Raw genomic sequence first — 17,500 nt, forward strand, 5'->3', positions numbered from 1 at the left:
ACCAGCCTACCTTCTACAGCAGTTCTAGATAGTGTCGCATTTTCAGTTTATCTTCGCAGATATTTATCGGGCAGTTTAATTTGAAATTGACTTCCCCCTGACCCAAGGTTTGCACATATGCAGGTACCCTTAAACTCTAGCTCACCATGGAGGTAATGGTCTTACCAGATTCTTCATTTCTGACTTATGGCTCATGGTTTAACAGTAATCTCAGTGGATCACAGGTTCGTGACCTAAGATCTGTGCCTGAACTGGATGAGGTGATCACACAAACACACACACACACACACACACACACCCACAGTAATATTGGCCATAATGTGAGCTTTTAGATCATGTGGACTGAGACTAACGCAGGTCATTAGCGGAGACCTAAGTGGCTTCACCCTTTTAGCTCGGCACCAGGAAAATCAATCAGAGGAAGTGAGCCTAAATCTATACGGTTATGGGCTTTATATTCTCCACAAATGAGCCATCAATCTGACAGAGGGCTAATGCTTTGCCGCCATAGATTTCATCGGAGAGCGAAAGAGCGAGCAAGAGGAAGAAAAGATGGAGAGACTGCAGAGAGAGGAAAAGAGAGAGCATAGTCCTTATGTTTAGCCGATGTTTCGAGAGCCTCTCTGAGATTCAGTTGGGTTTAGGAGGGTGGGGGTGTGTGAGGTGTGTGTGTGTGTGTGTGTGTGTGTGTGTGTGTTTGGGGGGGGGGGGTCTCAATGACAAGGCGCTGCCAAAGCATGAGCCATCCTCACAGAGATGATTAATCAATGCTGGTAATTAATTCTCTCTCATCGCTCGACAGTAACGCACCACCAACCTCAGAAACTGAAAACAGAGTGTGGTGACGTCTTCCCCCTCTCTCTCTCTCTCTCTCTCTCTCTCTCGCTCTCTCGCTCTCTCGCTCTCTCTCGCTCTCGCTCTCTCTCTCTCTCTCTCTGTCTCTGTCTCTGTGTGTCTCTCTCTCTCTCTCCTTCCCTCTCCCTCTCTATCTTTCCGTCTCTCTCTCTCTCCCTCTGTAATATTTGTGATTCAGCCATCCAACCTTGACAGTGTACTCTGCCAGTGTAAGTGGGGAGTCTTTATGGTAGCCGTGAAGCAACGCGAACACGAAAATCTGTCTGTTTATCATGAGCTGTGTGCTGAACCGTGTGTCCCTTCAGTCACTCTCTGTCCCTCTCTTCTCTGTTCTTTTCTTCCTTTTCTGTAATTGCCAAAAAAGGGAAAGGAACATTCAGGAACATCGGTGGCAAACAACCCTTGCTTTTGCTCCCAGCTTTCTCTAGCGTGGCGTCCGCATAGCCTTGAGCAACAGGCCTATAGGCAGAGAGGACTGGTAGACAAATACTCTAAAACATCATTTCAGCACACAGAGAGTTTATACAACCACCTCTTTCAAATCTCCTCCAAATACCACCATGCAACCTCTTTCCACCATCCATGCCATCCAGGGAGCACCACCTTTATTGTATAATGAATGAAATGCGTAGCGCCCCGTAAGCTCAATGGAAATGTTGTGTTCTCGTCTCTCCGTAAAAGAAAAAAACAAAAACATAACAACGCCGCTTAACGAGCGTTCAGGCCCACACCCACACCCACACGCTGGAAAAAAAAAAGAACCCCTCAAGCCAAACCACATCAGGGTTCACACTTTTTTTCAGGAGTTTAGAGTGAAGATGAATGGCAAGATTACAAAGCATTAACTGCTTAAAAACACAGGACCTGGAAAAAAAAAAGAGAAAAACTTTCCTCCCTCCTTTTTTTCCACTTGGTAAAAGCGTGAGAGAAGTAGGGAGCTGCAGCGGTAGAATAAATGATGTGTTTGCTTGTCAACACAGAAAATATCCTTCACCGGAAAAAAATACATAAACAGAATAAATAATAAATAAATAAGATAACAATAAAAAAAATAACCAATCCATGCACATACCATTCGCTGCTGAATATATTCTTCTGGGGACACCAAAAGGCTCGAATTACAGTAATCGCAGATGTACTGCAATTAAGGATGTTATTTTTTTCTCCCTCTGAGTACATTATAATCACATGTCATTGTTTTAAATACAGCTGCTCCTGAATCCTTGGTCTGTCAAAGGGTAATTACTTTTGGTGCTAGGAAGAAATGTGTTTTTATATATTTATACCACATGGTGTGTGGTTGTCATGGAAAAAAGTAAGACGCATCATGTTTGCAGGTAGCTGAATCCATCTGCAGCTAAGAGAGACAGAGGAGGGAGGTGTGCAGAGGACAATGGTATCTAAAGACAAATACTGTGTTGTGTGTGTGTATATGCTGTATATGTATGTAAATGTGTGTGTATAGAAATTAGATGGCTATGCACATAGACCTATGACCTGCATATTTCTGTGTGCTCATTTGCGTTGCATTCTTATATGCACACGGTTCATATGTGCTTGTATGGACGATGTGTGTGTGTGTGTGTGTGTGTGTGTTTGCACAATAGGTGGGCATGTGCATGCAGATGTCTGTAGCAGCCAAGGTGTATGTGTGTGTGTGTGTAAATGTGTGTGTGTCCGTGCGTGTATGTGTGTGTGTGTGTGTGTGTGTGTGTGTGTGTGTGTGTGCTTGTGTGTGTGCGTGTCCGTGCGTGTATGTGTGTTTGTGTGCGTGTGCGTGTGTGTGTGTACGTGCGTGCGTGTGTGTGTGTGTTTGTGTGCGTGTGTGTGTGTGTGTGTGTGTGTGTGTGTGTGTGTTTGCTTGTTTGTTTGTGCAGTTGAGTAAGTGGGTGTGTCAACTCACTCTGCATACACAGGCCATCTGTGCAGTTCTTGGACTGGAGCAGGGTGCCATCGCAGTCCTTGCCCCCATTCTTGGCCGCGGGGGCATTACACTCACGCCTCCGCCAGTGGGTGCACTCCGTCCCGCACGTAGACCACTTACTCCACTCCGTCCACAGACCGTCCACTGCAGGAGGGGGAGATGAGAGAGAGAGAGAGAGAGAGAGAGAGAGAGAGAGAAGGCAGAAAAGACTGAGTAGGTGGTACACTGAGAGATAAAAAGAGTGATAGAGCGAGGGACTGAGGGAAAGGGAGATGTCATATCTCCTCCCCCTCCTTCTTTCTCAGTGTGTGTGTGTGTGTGTGTGTGTGTGTCATAGATGTCTCCTGACCTGGACACAGCGGGTTGCAGGCCAGCTTCTGGATGGCCTGACCTTCACAGATGGCCCCGCCGTTCAGCGGCGCTGGATTGGTGCAGCTGCGCGTCCGTTTCTGGTATCCCCGCCCACAGCGGGTGTTACACACCGACCACTCTGTCCACGTCGACCAACCACCGTTCACTGCAGAAACACAAGCAGGTGGAGGAGTCAATCTGTCAGTGGGCATTTTGATACCGAGGAAGTGTGGTCTTTGTGTCAAACACACACACACACACACACACACACACACTGTATACATAGAGATGGGTCACTCTACACCACATAGTAACTCTCTGCAGCTGGGATTTTGGGGGAGAACTCAGCATGCCATGTGTTGGAGAAAAAAATGAAGAAAAAGAAATCGAAAAAGAAGAAGGGGGATAAACGAATTGCGGATTTAACTAGAAGATCATTTTGCCCAGAATAACTCTGAACAGATGCTGTTTTGTGTCTGGGATGATGGGCTGTGTTTGGCTCTTGACCCCCGTGTGGGGCTGGTGATCAGGCAGGGTCTCTGGTTTTGGAGAAAAGTGATGCGTCGGAGAAAAAAACTCCAAAAGTCTGAGCCGTGCGGAGAAAGCCACCAGAGCCGGTTCTTGTTAAAATCTTGGAGTTTCTTCCCTCTATCTCTCTCTTTCTCTATCTCCCTCTCTCTTTCTCTCCATCTCTCTCTCTCTCTCTCACACACACAAAAACAGCCTCACTTCTTTCTTTCTTTCCTCCCCCTCCCTAGCCACCATCTTCTTCACTTCTTTGTTTCTCTCTCTCTCCCTCTCTCTCTCTCTCTCTGTCCCTCCCTGACCACCCCGTCTCCTTCTGCAGCAGCTCCTTGTTGTGGTTGTGGTTGTGATGAGGGGACGGAGCACTGATCAGAGCTGCTCTCTCTCTCTCTCTCCCTCTCTCTCTCTCTCTCTCTCTCTCTCTCTCTCTCTCTGCACATGGAGACTAACCTCCCCCTGAGCCACATGATGCAGGAGCCTGCTGAAGAAGACGGATTCTGTTGCATTTGTCCGCGGATCATCCGACATCAAAGCTTTCTCCCTCTTTCCCCCCTGCTTTCTCTCTCCCTCGCTTTCATGGCACAGTTGTGTTCTCTCTGCCAGCATTTTGGCCTGCGTAAGCAAGCGGTGGATTGTGACCCTCAAAAAGCCTGACCAAGACCTCCAGCTGAAACCCTGCTGATCACTCAACATCTGACAAGTGTGTGGCTAGAGTCCCCCTACTCTCTCTCTCTCACACACACACAAACATCTCCACTACTTTAGTAGTCTTTTATTTTCATTGCTTCTCTTGGACCAGCTGGAGTCAGACACAAGATCCCTCCATAACGGTTCTCTCTAACACAGTGACACGGGGAGACAAGTAAGTCCTGTGAACTTAGCGTGGATACTATGAGAACCCCACGCTTGCTGACGGTATCAGCTTCCCTCCGCCACGCAGCTCCCTGAGCCAAAGAGCATCACTGGTCTTATTAATCCACTTTAGCCTCTCATGCAGAGGGCAGTCAAACTCAGTAGCCCAATACTGCTACTGATAGGCAGTCTCCTTGTCCAGAGCCTGGGGTATTTGATTGGGCAAATACGGTTTTGTTCCGCTATGGAAAGTATTTGCTGTTCTTGCGGTGCAGACCACTGCATATCTCCCCATTTCTCTGTGCAGTAAATGGCGTCCATTTGCTGGAGCCCTGCTCTGGTATCGAGGTCCTTAATTCAGTCTGGAGGAGAGCGCGGAGGGGCCGGGTGAAGGAGACCCAGGAGATTGTGTTTCTGGAAGCGAAGCCACTTTGTCAACAGTAGCTGTGCTCTCTCCAGTGCCTCGTGTCAGACGGAGGCTTAGTTCCCCCGCGGCGCCTGACAAACCACAAGTGGGGTGCTGTCACCTGTTTGCATGAGGAATTGGCCCACTCCACTTGCACGCCAATCTGCACCAAAAGCTCTGGCACAGACGGGGGCTCAAACCTGACGGCACACGGCAGGAGTTGGTTTTGGAGAGCAGCGGCTGACTGGAAGCAGCAGATCTGAAAGACTTCCTAAAAAGCAGTTCTTTTTTTTTTTCTTTTTTTTAAAGGAGTGGATTTCAGACTCAATATACAAATGTACAAATGTCTCCAGTGGGGTGAAGGGGGGGGCGGGGTGGGGGGGGTGGGGGGGGTGGTCAGTTGGAGTGAGTGGATCGCTCTGGGTTCTGGTTCTCCAGAGGTGAGAGTCTCTTGATACCTGATCTGTCAGTGACTCCGTACATATGGCCTCTGGAGGCTAGTGACTACACCTCAGCCTCTCCGGAGGGAAAAGCTGAGCGCAACAAACGTGTGTTATTCCATTCAAATCTGATCCAAATTGTAATGGTTCCCTGGAAATGTATACTGACTGTATATTCGTCAAACTGAATAAATGTGAGGAAACGGACATGGGAACATGCAGCAAAATACAGACGTTGGACTGCTGGCTGACCCAAAATAGCCATAAACTTAAAATAGAAAACAGAAGCATAAAAATTATGAAAACAAACTCTTTCCCCTCTGGATAGTCGTCTCACAAGTTCTGGAAAAATAAGAAAGTAACAAAGGCAAGTAAGTGCAAGGTGACACCTGACACCATGGACTTGGTCGTTACCGTAGACTATGACTGTAGCCGTGGTGCTTCGCCTTTTGGCCACAATGTTCTTGGCCACGCAGGTGTAATTTGCCGTGTCTGACAGTCTGGCTTGTTTGATGATCAGGTTGTGGTCGATGGTGATGTAGAAGTTGCGATCGTCGGCCGGGTCAATGATTTCCTCATTCTTTAGCCACTCCACCTAAAGAAAACACAGAAAAGAAGAAGATCAGGCACCTGGCTACGCAGAGAAAGGTTGGGCTACACATTCATGTTTCTTTTCACATTTCGATCATGCTCAAAGTTCCTTGACGCGTTAAAATAAGAAGTACAAAGGATTCTTTCTGGAGGCTGGTCTCCTCTTTCCCCTCTCAGTAAGAGCACATCACTGCAGCTCTGTTTACATCTAGGGAGGCTGCTGAGGGCTCATAAAACGTCAATACCCATCATGTTCTCTTTTTTATTTTCCCCCAGAACAAAGAGAATCTGCGCCGTCAGACACTCGGCTGAGGGATCGTCTGTGTTATTCTTGGAGCTGGAGGAATACAATAATAATAAAAGGCACACAACGTTTCTTGACCTTCCTCGACGAGGAGCCTCCTCTCTTTCCGCGCCTTTCAGAGATATTGAACCTAACATCGGGGTCACGTCCGGAGAATGTGCGACAGTTTCCAGACCTTTATACGACTGTAAATCAGACAGCACTTCCTCTAAACAGTCTGTGAATGTCGTGACACAGACTTCAGGTCTAGAACATTCCACCTAAGGAAGGAGGATAGATTCAGACCTCCATTAAACCTCAGGCAGATGGCTGATCTTTGGCAGCTTTTGTCATGGGGGACCAACCTCAGCTTCACCTTTGGAAAGAGGGACATTTCGGGAGAAGAGAGAGAGAGAGAGTACACACCTCTACAGCCTGTTGTGTGTTTATTACAAGGCCACATCAAGTCTAATCTAGCTTCTAGATTTACGGCTGGTTACTTTTTGGCTGTGGCATTTGTCTGGGACGACGAGCCAACTTTCAGATCCAGACAGAAACGTATTTAGATGTCTGAAGGGAAATAAAAGTATGCGTGAAGTAGGCATTTATTAATGTGGAGGGAGAGAGCTACATGTGCATTCTGAACACCGCGGGCAGACATTGTTTTTCTCTGCAAACATCCATCAAGTGACCCTAAAAGTAATAACACAAAGACTCCGTGAGACAATGTAATATTGCTGCCAAAAGTGGTGCTGGCAGAAACCTGTGTACCTTTGGCATGCTGGGAGAGAATCTGTAACAGTGTGATGCTCTTCATCAAATACTTCATTAAAGGAGACAAGAAATATGAAACCAGGCGAGTAGCATTGCAGCATTCATGCGCTACACCGAGCCATGGTGTGACACTAATTGTTTAACTTTTATTGTTTTCCATCGTCAGTCACCACTTTTTGACTATAACCCCCGTGACCCCTACATTTACACTGACCATCACAGACCACCTGACCCCCTGTGACCCCTACATTTACACTGACCATCACAGACCACCTGACCCCCCACGACCCCAACATTTACTCTGACCATCACAGACCACCTGACCCCCCGTGACCCCAACATTTACTCTGACCATCACAGACCACCTGACCCCCCGTGACCCCAACATTTACTCTGACCATCACAGACCACCTGACCCCCCGTGACCCCAACATTTACTCTGACCATCACAGACCACCTGACCCCCCGTGACCCCTACATTTACAGTGCCTAACACAGACCACCTGACCCCCCGTGACCCCTCCAGAAAAAAACACTCTTCAGGCAGCATCATCCTCCTGTTTGTCATCACACTCGACCAAAAACACAACACACTGAACTAAAAGACCACCTTCTCTACTCGTAGGCTCTCTATTATTGCTCAATGGCTTTGGAGTGTGTTCATGACCCCACATAGGCTGTCTTTGGGAAAAGTAAAAACTATCAATGGTGCTACTGTTCCTTTAACCTGCGTGAACATGTTACACTATACCACTCTGTACTTAACAATGTTGTTACAATCAAATCAGGGCCCCGTCATAGTGCGACCTACCAAACAAAAAGATAAAAGCCACTACAGTAAGTGCAAATTAGTCCCACTCAGACAAAACGCTGTGAGACAATTCTGTTTTTCTTTCCCCCCTCTTTGATTATGATGGAGGGGGGTGGTGGGGGGGTGAAATAACACACGTAATCAAGATTGACTTGGCAAAGCGCTGATTATCACGTCCATCTCCACGAATTAGAGGCAGAAACCTCCCAGACTGCAACGCTCCAATGTGAAGAGCTGTCAGTGTGTGAGAGCAATTAAAACCCAACAAAAGATCAGCCTTTCGTTCCCAGAGAGGGGAAAGGGAGTGATAGAGGTGGAGACGGGAGAAAGAAAGAAAGAAAGGATGAGCCCACCATACAACAATAACCCTTGCCTAGGATATACATCTAGAATTTAAATAATAAGTACATCTTACATCCTTCATAGTAATTCATCCTTCTATCTTTCTATATTTCCCACTGTTTTGTATAAATCTAACATTAATGGGAATAGGGAATGCTGGTGCTCTTTTGGACACATTCGGGCACAAATGCACAAAATAGCATCCCTTCTGTCACCAGCAGAGCGAAGGCACTGTGTCTCTATTCTCCTGTCGGCAGCTCCTGTCAACACCCCATCCAAACTCAATTCCCACTCACCCACACACACAAACACACACACACACACACACACACACACACACACACACACACACACACACACACACACACACACACACACACACACACACACACGAACACACAAACACACCCGCACACACAAAATGTGCAAGACTCATTATGGGCTCTGATTGTCACAGGACGTCTGCTGCCATAATTGGCACATTTCTTGTCATTAACGGGGGGAAATTGCCACGTGTCAGCTGTCATGAAGAGCCGAGTTCTTCTGCAGAGGCAGAACAGCAGGATGGGTAGAGCCATGGAGCAAAATAATGGAGGAGAGGCAACAGAGCCTCTGAGTCACAAGATCTGAGCTCTCTCTCCCCGAGTCAAACTTTTCTCTAAGTCTCTCCGAATCTCTCTGAGTCTAAAAAAACAGAGGCTGGCAAAACAGTGTTTCCACAGGCTTCCTAAGTCTCCCTTAGTCTCTCTTAGCTCCTCTTAGTTCTCATGGGGCTCTTCCAGGCTGCCTTGGTGTTCCTGCGGTGCATTCAAAATGTCCCTGGGTCTAAAACCCACTACATACTGATCTGCCCAGATTAACTGAGTTTGGATGATGTAGTGTTTGAACTATGCAGTAAGTCATTTATACAATGTGATAACTACTATCCCAAGAGAGTTCACACTGGCTGTTGTACTAGAACACTGCAGCTAAACACTCACGGGAGGGGGATTCACATAGTTTAGACGGCCACCTAAAATTGATTTATATGATCCCATCTGGTCTTAGTGGATGAATGAGGCTTTAGCAGAGCATCTAAAAGCATCGACATCTACCTCTCTCCAGTTTCTGTTTCAGCCAGAAAGTCTGTCTCTGCCGCCCAATCCTGTCTGCCTGCGAGGGGGGTGTATGCAGACAGTCAGGCAGACAGACAGGTAGACAGACAGACAGCAGTGAGCCCACAGGCCCGATAGAAGCCCGTCTTGCCCTTCAGCGGCAGGAGAAAATAAATACACACCACCACTGGTCATTACAGCAGACCGGCAAATACTTAAGGGGCCAATTACCAGATTTAAACTCATTCTGTTTTCATTCCGGTTACTGCGTGTGCATGTATGTGTGTATGTGTGTTTGTGTTTGTTTGTGCAGGCATGTCTGTGTGTGTGTGTGTCTAGAAATTTGCATCAACTGCTTGTGTGTGTTTGCATGCATGTGTATAAGTGTGTGTGTGTGTGTGTGTGTGTGTGTGTGTGTGTGTGTGTACCTGTGTTCCGTTCCATTTACAAAATGATTTGTGACTGCATGAAAGGACAGGGCAAAGAAGAGGCCAAACCTTATATTAATATTTTAATGGAGCACAGTTATGATTTTAAACGGCTCCAGCATTAAAATAATATTCAAGATGATTAAGGCCAGATGAGAGATCAGAATTCCCATCGTGTCTCCATCCTGAACCATATACAGCCTTGGACTTCATTCTAAACCGTATTCTCTTGCTGTCTCCATGCTGAGAAATGTAAGTATACACTTACTAGAATGCAACATTGTCCAGTCTCCCCAGCAACCAGTAAAAGGATTCCTGATTTGATGACAGGCAATATGCTCCCAGAAGCAGAATAATATTTATCATATTTTCTCCATTCAGAACAGAATGCAGTGCAGACCGCCGGCTGCCATCTGAGGACCTCTGTCATATGAGTGGCTGGGATCAGGCCAAGCATGTGAGAAAGATTATTTAAACCCAAAAAGAGGGGGGAAAAATTCCTTACAAATTGCACTCTTTTTCAAATGTTTTTCAAGTATGCGGCTCATTTTTGACCATGTTTACCACTCACAAAGAAAAAAGCAGATGAAATCAGTTCAAAGGCAACATCTTACTGAACAGAGCTTTTTTGATCAATATTTCATAGAAGACAAGTCCAACATTTCTCCTCTATTAGAGCTACTAACAGAGCCCAAGAACCAGTGAGCGATAGACCCCACAGAGTCCACAGTTGGTACCAGAGCTGCCAAGACACAGATAGAATGGGCAGGATGCCTTCTCTCTCTCTCTCTCTCTCTCTCTCTCTCTCTCTCTCTCTCTTTATCTCTCCCTCTCTTTATCTCTATATCTTTCACTCATTCCCTCATGATCACAATTCCTCTTTAGCTAACGTTTTTATCTCTTTCTCCATCTCTTTCTCTTTCCCTTTTCCTCTCATCTCACTTATGTCTTACTCTCTCTCTCCCACACACTCCCACACACACACACACACACACACATACACACACACACACACACACACACACACACACACACACACACACACACACACACACACACACACACACACACACACACACACACACACACACACACACACACATTCTGTATGGGCTGGAGAGTGCAGTGAAGGTGGTAATGAATAGGTGTTGTTGGGAGAGGTGCTGGGATGCCTCAGTGGATGGCCCAAGCACAGATGTCCTAATTAACACTGAAGGTCGCTCAGGCAGGACCGGCGTGTCTCTGACAGTCACACACACACACACACACACACACACACACACACACACACACACACACACACACACACACACACACACACTCACAATCATACACACCGACACACACAGTAATTTATTTTCACTTATTTTTAGCCAGTGCCTGTCATGCCATGCCACCAAACATATCTACTGGCAGAGACACTGTCACATGCCTCTCCTGCCAGCTACCCACACCCTCCCAAGCTCACCACCAAACAAGACATTCGCTATGGTTACCATTTCTGCTTGATAACCGGTATCAAATGGATCTCTTGAATATTGCTCATTTCCTGTAGGGAAAACATTGGCAAATCCAAAGAAAGAGGATATGACAGTATGAAGGCACATAAGTATGATGTATGTATATTTATGGAGGAAAATACAAACTGCAGAGGGTAAAAAGTACAGACTGGGAAAAGAGATAATTTATAGCGCCACTTTTCCAAGCAGATTTTTTCCCTATGAAAAGAAAGTGCGACGAGGCGGTTTGTGATTCTGGCCTCTTCCCCACCTCTCCTCAGCAAGCATTAATATTAGCCATCTTCAGGGGCACTTTGAATTTTCTCAAGCTAAGGCCTTGTTTTCATTGATTTAATTTGATTTTACACAAAAAACGCACCGATGGATCCGATCATTATGCGCCCTGGAAGGAGCATCCAAATAGCAGAAGTCCTGAATGATTCATCTGATTTCGTATGCGGAAAAGTTCACATCTGCGGGGAGTAAAAAATACCAAAATATCTGCCAACTCAAAGTGTGTCAATATTAATAGCTTTGAATGTGCTAGGGCTGCACTCCACTGTTTATTGAATAGATATTCAATGGCTATGAAACTGGAAATGTAATCATGCAGTTTTGCAGAGGGCAGAAGTCAACACTGAGACACTGAGTGAACTGGTCAAGTTGTAGTCACACAGGATCTTTAGGGAGCCTCATTCCCCCATATCGTACTTAGTCAGGACAGCACGGAGTCATACTGTCACTAGTGATATCACTATCGTGACATGTAGTCCCGATAATCGGTGATGTCATTTGAAAGAATGACAACAATAATCACTGATATCACCAATATCAATTTTACAGGCAGTGATGTCATGACCTGCCATGATCATTCCACCATCAACAATTACAAAATAAGAGAGAAAAGACAGGGAATCTAGATCAGACTATCAGAGTAGTCTTTCCAAAAGTAGGTCTGTTACTCAAAGACACACGAAGTGGGAGAGGGAGTGTGAACATGAGAGGCAGTATGAGAGTATAAAGAAAGGGAGAGAGAGAGAGAGAGAGAGAGAGAGTATAAAGGCAGAGAGAGAGAGAGATAGAGAGGGAGGGAGAGAGAGAGAGATGGAGAGATGGAGGGAGAGAGAGAGAGATGGAGAGAGAGAGAGAGGGAGGTAGAGAGAGAGATGGAGGGAGAGAGAGAGAGAGAAGGAGGGAGAGAGAGAGAGAGAGAGAGAGAGAGAGGGAGAGAGGGAGGGAGAGACAGCAGGACAGACGGGTGAGTGCTGGATCTGTCAAAGTGAACAGCGGCTCCAACAACAACATGGGTTTGACTGACGGCCTGGGACCTGGAGGCCTGCCGCTGGTTACGCAACTCCGCCAGGACCCGTCTGGCTCCCCCTGCCCCTAGGGTCCTCCTTAATGAACCTACTCTCACTCCTGCTGTCCACCCTCTCAAACACACACACACACACACACACACACACGCTTCTCTCTACATCTCTCACCTACTCTCACTCTACTGTCCTCTGACAAGGTGACCCCAGCCTTCTCTTTACCTCACAGACTTCTGAAGGCTATGCTGGTATCCCAGGAGTGAGATGGAACTAACAGAGAGAGAGAGAGAGAGAGAGAGAGAGAGAGAGAGAGAGAAAGAGAGTGTGAGAGAGAGCGTAGAAAGATAGATAGATAGATAGACAGATAGATAGATAGATAGATAGATAGATAGATAGATAGATAGATAGACAGATAGATAGATAGAAAGATAGATATATAGATAGACAGACAGATAGCTGCAGGTGTGTATGAGAGGGTGCTGACTCACTAGCTGTTTGTGTTTAGTCTCCATTAAGTTGCAAATTGTTTGTGAAGAGAGGCAGGGATTTTCTGGCGTTATTATTCCCTTTCAGCAAGCCTGTAGAGGGATTTGCACTGGGAGATGAAGCACTACTGAGGAGCTGAAGGCACACTAACGAGCTCGAAATGAACAGTTGATCTAAATAACATTTAAGGTGCATAGCAGTCTCATCCATCATACTCAGTGCAGAACGAAGCGGGGTGTGTGTCCATGCGCGCGCGCGTGTGTGTGTGTGTGTGTGTGTGTGAGAGAGAGTGAGTATATGTGACTAGTGAGTGTACATTTGTATGAGTAAGGATGTTTGAAAACTGCTGAGTGTGTAAGTGTGGGTTTGTTGTGTGTACCGGGTTCTACCTGTTTTTGTCTGTGTATGTCTGTGTGTGTCTGTGTGTCTGTGTGTGTGTGTGTGTGTGTGTGTGTGTGTGTGTGTGTGTGTGTGTGTGTGTGCACATACTCTTGAACAGCTGTTAACCGTGCTAACTTATAGAGCAGATGCTGCACTCATCACCTTCAGCACGCTGCGCCGGTCGTTAGGAATAGGGATGAACTTCATCTGGGCCTGTTGCGGCCTCTCCTACTTAACGGCTCAATAAAATGAAAATTCCAACCTGCTTATCACACTAAATGGACCTGCCATCTGTGTCTTATTACATTCCATGGTGTGTTTGTGTGTGTGTGTGTGGGTGAGTGTGTATAGTTGCAATTCTGTTTGTGAGTGCATGTCTTTGTAGGCCGTGTGTGATTGTGTGTGTGTGTGTGTGTGTGTGTGGGTGTATGTGTGCCTGCTACACAACCCAGACACTTTCAAATTCATATCCAAGACAGGCAACCCATGACGTCTTTGATATTAGAGTCACATAGCTAACGCATTATCCGAACCAAGATCGGTCCACAAAGCACTGCGTGGTCTCCCATGTCAGTGGAATAATGTGGCCGTCAACACCACATCAGCATGAGAAAGAAAACATGCACTGCCCTCGGACCCCGGACACAGCGGGGTGGCCCGCATTCCCCTGGCCGTCTCCTTGGCTCGGCCAGGCGGCCTGGGTCGCTTTGAGGAGGTGGTGAGGAGGAGGGAGGAGGTGCGAGGGGGAGCCGGTAGCCCCTCCACAGCCGCGGAAACAACCCGCTCCCCAGTGATGACACGGCAGGACCCCGGGCAAGGCCAAGGAGCTGCCTGGATGAAAAAGCCCTGCTTCCATGACAACCGGCTCAGCGGTATCCGAGGCACACAGTGTGTGTCGACTCGGAAAGCCCAGTCGTATCCCGGGAGTGGTGACAAGTGAGTAGCCGCACGAGGGAGGGAGAGAATACAGACGAGATGGAGAGAGAGAGAGAGAGAGACAGACAGAGAGGAAGGGAGAGAGAGAATGTAGATGAGACAAGAGAAAGAGAGAGAGAGGGAGAGAGACAGAGAGGGAGGGAGAGCATGTAGATGAGAAAAGAGAAAGAGAGAGAGAGGGAAAGACAGAGGGGGACAAAGTGCAGATGGAGAGTTTGAGAGAAAGACAGGGTGAGAAGGACAGGGAGAAAGAGAGAGAGAGAGAGAAAGAGGTGGAGAAATATAGTGTGCCCTTTGTGTGAAGAGCTTTGAGTCTCCTTTATGAGTTTAGCAGAAGGAGGTCTGGCAGAAGTGGAGTGTTGGGAATAGACAGCCATTTACTCCTGCACTCGTCTCCTGGAGAGCCCATGAAAAGTTCACAGGGCAACAAAGAAGCTGTTCTTTTACTCTCTCTCTCTCCCTCTCTCTCTCTCTCTCTCTCTCTATCTATCTATCTATCTTTCCTTCTCCCTATCTCTACCTCTCTCACACACACATAATCACTCTTTCTCCCACAATACCACACACTTTTCTTTCTTTCTTTCTTTCATTCTTGTCTTTCTTTCTGCATCTCTTTCTCACAACCCTCCCCTTTCCCCTGCACCTAGTGATCCCACAAGCTCGTCCAGACGAGAGCGAGGAACAAAAACAACAGTCCTCACCAAGAGCAGGAGTCGCACAGGATTATTTTTTCCTGCCGATGTGATGAAGTGCGCTGGAAATGAATGGGAATGAAAGCATACACACACACACACACACACACACACCGCCGTGCTGAAGTGCGCTGGAAATGAATGGGAATGAAAGCATATGTTTTGTTTTCGCCGATCCTCCGACTTGGATGAATTACCTTAATGTGTTCACAGCCCATGATTCATGCAAGTGACCCAACTGCTGTGCTATTCCGAAAAACCTCACATGCTAGTATTTTCAGACTTCTGGCCAAAGCCGCATTGGTAATGACAAGTGAGAGAGGGAGGGAGGGAGAGAGGGAGAGAGAGAGGAAGACAAAGAGGGAGAGAGGGAGGGAATGAGAGAGAGGAAGACAGAGAGGGAGAGAGGGAGGGAGTGAGAGAGGGAGAGAGAGAGGAAGACAGAGAGGGAGAAAGGGAGGGAATGAGAGGTGGAGAGATGGAGAGAGAGAGGGAGCCAAGATAAATGTCTGCAGCTTGTTTTCTTAGTGCGAGTGTGTGCAGAGCTGGCAGAAATTGGCGTAACATCAGATAAGTGGGTAGGAAGAGGGAGTGTATCTGCGCGGCTCCGAGCGGAAACGCCATGGCAATCCTTCTTTTAGGGATCAAAAGGCCCAATGACAGAGCGACGGACAGAACTTACCGGAACGGAGGATAACGATTTTCCCTAACTGCTCTATGACCCGCGATATGAAATCCTGGTCCAAACTGGTTTGTTTATGGCGGTTGCTAAGTATGTGGGCGAGAGGGAATGTGTGTGTTTATGGCCTGATCCATTTTCAGTCAGCAAAAACACGCACAGTTGCAGTGCCTCTTCAGTGGAATGGATGTGTTGGATGCATTAGGCACCTTGATTACTATTGTAGTACTATCATGTTGATCTATAATCGTGATGACACCCAGATGATTGATGACTTGCATCGCAGGCAATACTCTATTGCAATAATGTGTTTTCATCATGAAACTACACATTTCTGATTACACGAAAGTGACCTTCAGTCCACCCGGTTACATAATCCTAATCATTCGTGCTATACGAGGTACCTCTGTAATCTCAGATTACAACGTTTGTAATTACGATCATTCCCCATTTTCATGGATTTTTCATTTATGATAAAATGTCGATAATCCCCCCTGGACACGGCAGGTTGGAGTGGGGGTAGGGCTGGGGGCGTGTGAGGGCTGGTGGGGGTTGTTACTGTAGAGGGATGGACATCTCTAAAATGCATATGTTTCTAACTATGTTTTATTATAGGTTGTTTTATCCATGTTTTTTTTTACTTGTTCTCACTGTGGCACTCTGAGATTCATATGAATATAGAGTGCGTTATAAAATAAATGAATTATTATTATTATTATTATATCTGCGGGACATTTGGCATTAATCCGTCTGCTGTCATCTGTCACAAACAAAAGCTGGACCAAAGACAACATGAATGACGAAATGAACATCACCCTGACAACAGAGCACAATCAGAGTCTGGCCGAGGGATGACATGGGGCTCTGATGTCAATCACATTCTTTCCCTGTTGCCGGGTAGCAGAAAACACAAGCAAGGCAAAGCCATGGGATCAGGTCAAGACTGGACCCAGGCTCCATGTTTCCCCGGACACAGCGGCCACTGCCTCCTCCCACCTCCTCCCACCTCCTCCCACCTCCTCTCACCTCCTCTCACCTCCTCTCACCTCCCCTACACATCCACTAGGGGAGGATGGAGACATTTTCCCCTTTACTGCGGGTGATTTGAGCGTTTTCCTGTAAAGGCATATGCAGCTTCAGCCTCAGAGATGGTCCATCTGTTTGCTCTAAGAGAAATGAGGTAAAGAGAGAGAGAGAGAGAGCGAGAGAAAAAATAGAAAGACAGAGAAAAATAGAGGGAGAGGGAGCTGGAGCTGCAACTCATTCAGACCTCCTCTGTCTCCAGCAGCTGTGCTATCATTTTCCTGAAGGAGACAAATGTTTTCAAGTGAACTATTTTCTCTTTCTATGTCTCTCTCTCTCTCTCTCTCTCTCTCTCTCTCTCTGTCTGTCTTTTCACTTGCCTTTTTAGTAGGGTGGCCTTAGACCCATTTTTGGCAAAAATCATGCACTTTCGGTTAAAAGCATCAAACTTGCCCAATTTGTCATTGACCCCCTACTAATCAAAATCTGATATAGATCACTGATCACTGATCACTGATTGCCTCTGGGGAAAGTTATAACAACATTTTTGTTTGTAACTAGTAAATAGAGTGTTAACTATGCCAATGAAAGGTATTTGACTTATCCCTTAAACATCTCTTTCTCATCAAATTCACTGGGAAAAAAACCTTCCTTTCATAAACATTTTGTCCTTTGATTCTAATTTGCACATTCTTTACACAGTCAAAGATGTGGCTACAAAAAGTCCAAATGTAATTACAGATAAGTAATGGTTTACCATAACATTCATTCTCTTCATTCTCTTCAGATCAAAGTCACATGATACCCCCCCC

At 46.5% G+C, this 17,500-nt stretch overlaps 1 protein-coding gene across 3 annotated transcripts in view; it reads right to left on the reverse strand.

Annotated features, from left to right (window-relative positions):
* The window catches only part of unc5cb (unc-5 netrin receptor Cb), a 156,994-nt gene that overhangs the window by 33,920 nt on the left and 105,574 nt on the right, over nt 1-17,500 (reverse strand). For all 3 annotated transcript variants that reach the window (XR_006151497.1, XM_031558359.2, XM_031558358.2), the window contains exons 5-7: nt 5,768-5,948; nt 3,129-3,296; nt 2,759-2,923 (exon numbers count right to left, since the gene is read on the reverse strand). Coding sequence is in view for 2 of the 3 variants with exons in the window: in XM_031558359.2 (XP_031414219.1) it covers nt 2,759-2,923; nt 3,129-3,296; nt 5,768-5,948 (514 nt within the window). In the remaining variant the exon portion in view is untranslated. The remainder of the gene's footprint in view (nt 1-2,758; nt 2,924-3,128; nt 3,297-5,767; nt 5,949-17,500) is intronic.

Source organism: Clupea harengus, chromosome 21 (assembly GCF_900700415.2).
Source record: "Clupea harengus chromosome 21, Ch_v2.0.2, whole genome shotgun sequence".
NCBI classification, from domain to species: Eukaryota; Metazoa; Chordata; class Actinopteri; order Clupeiformes; family Clupeidae; genus Clupea; species Clupea harengus.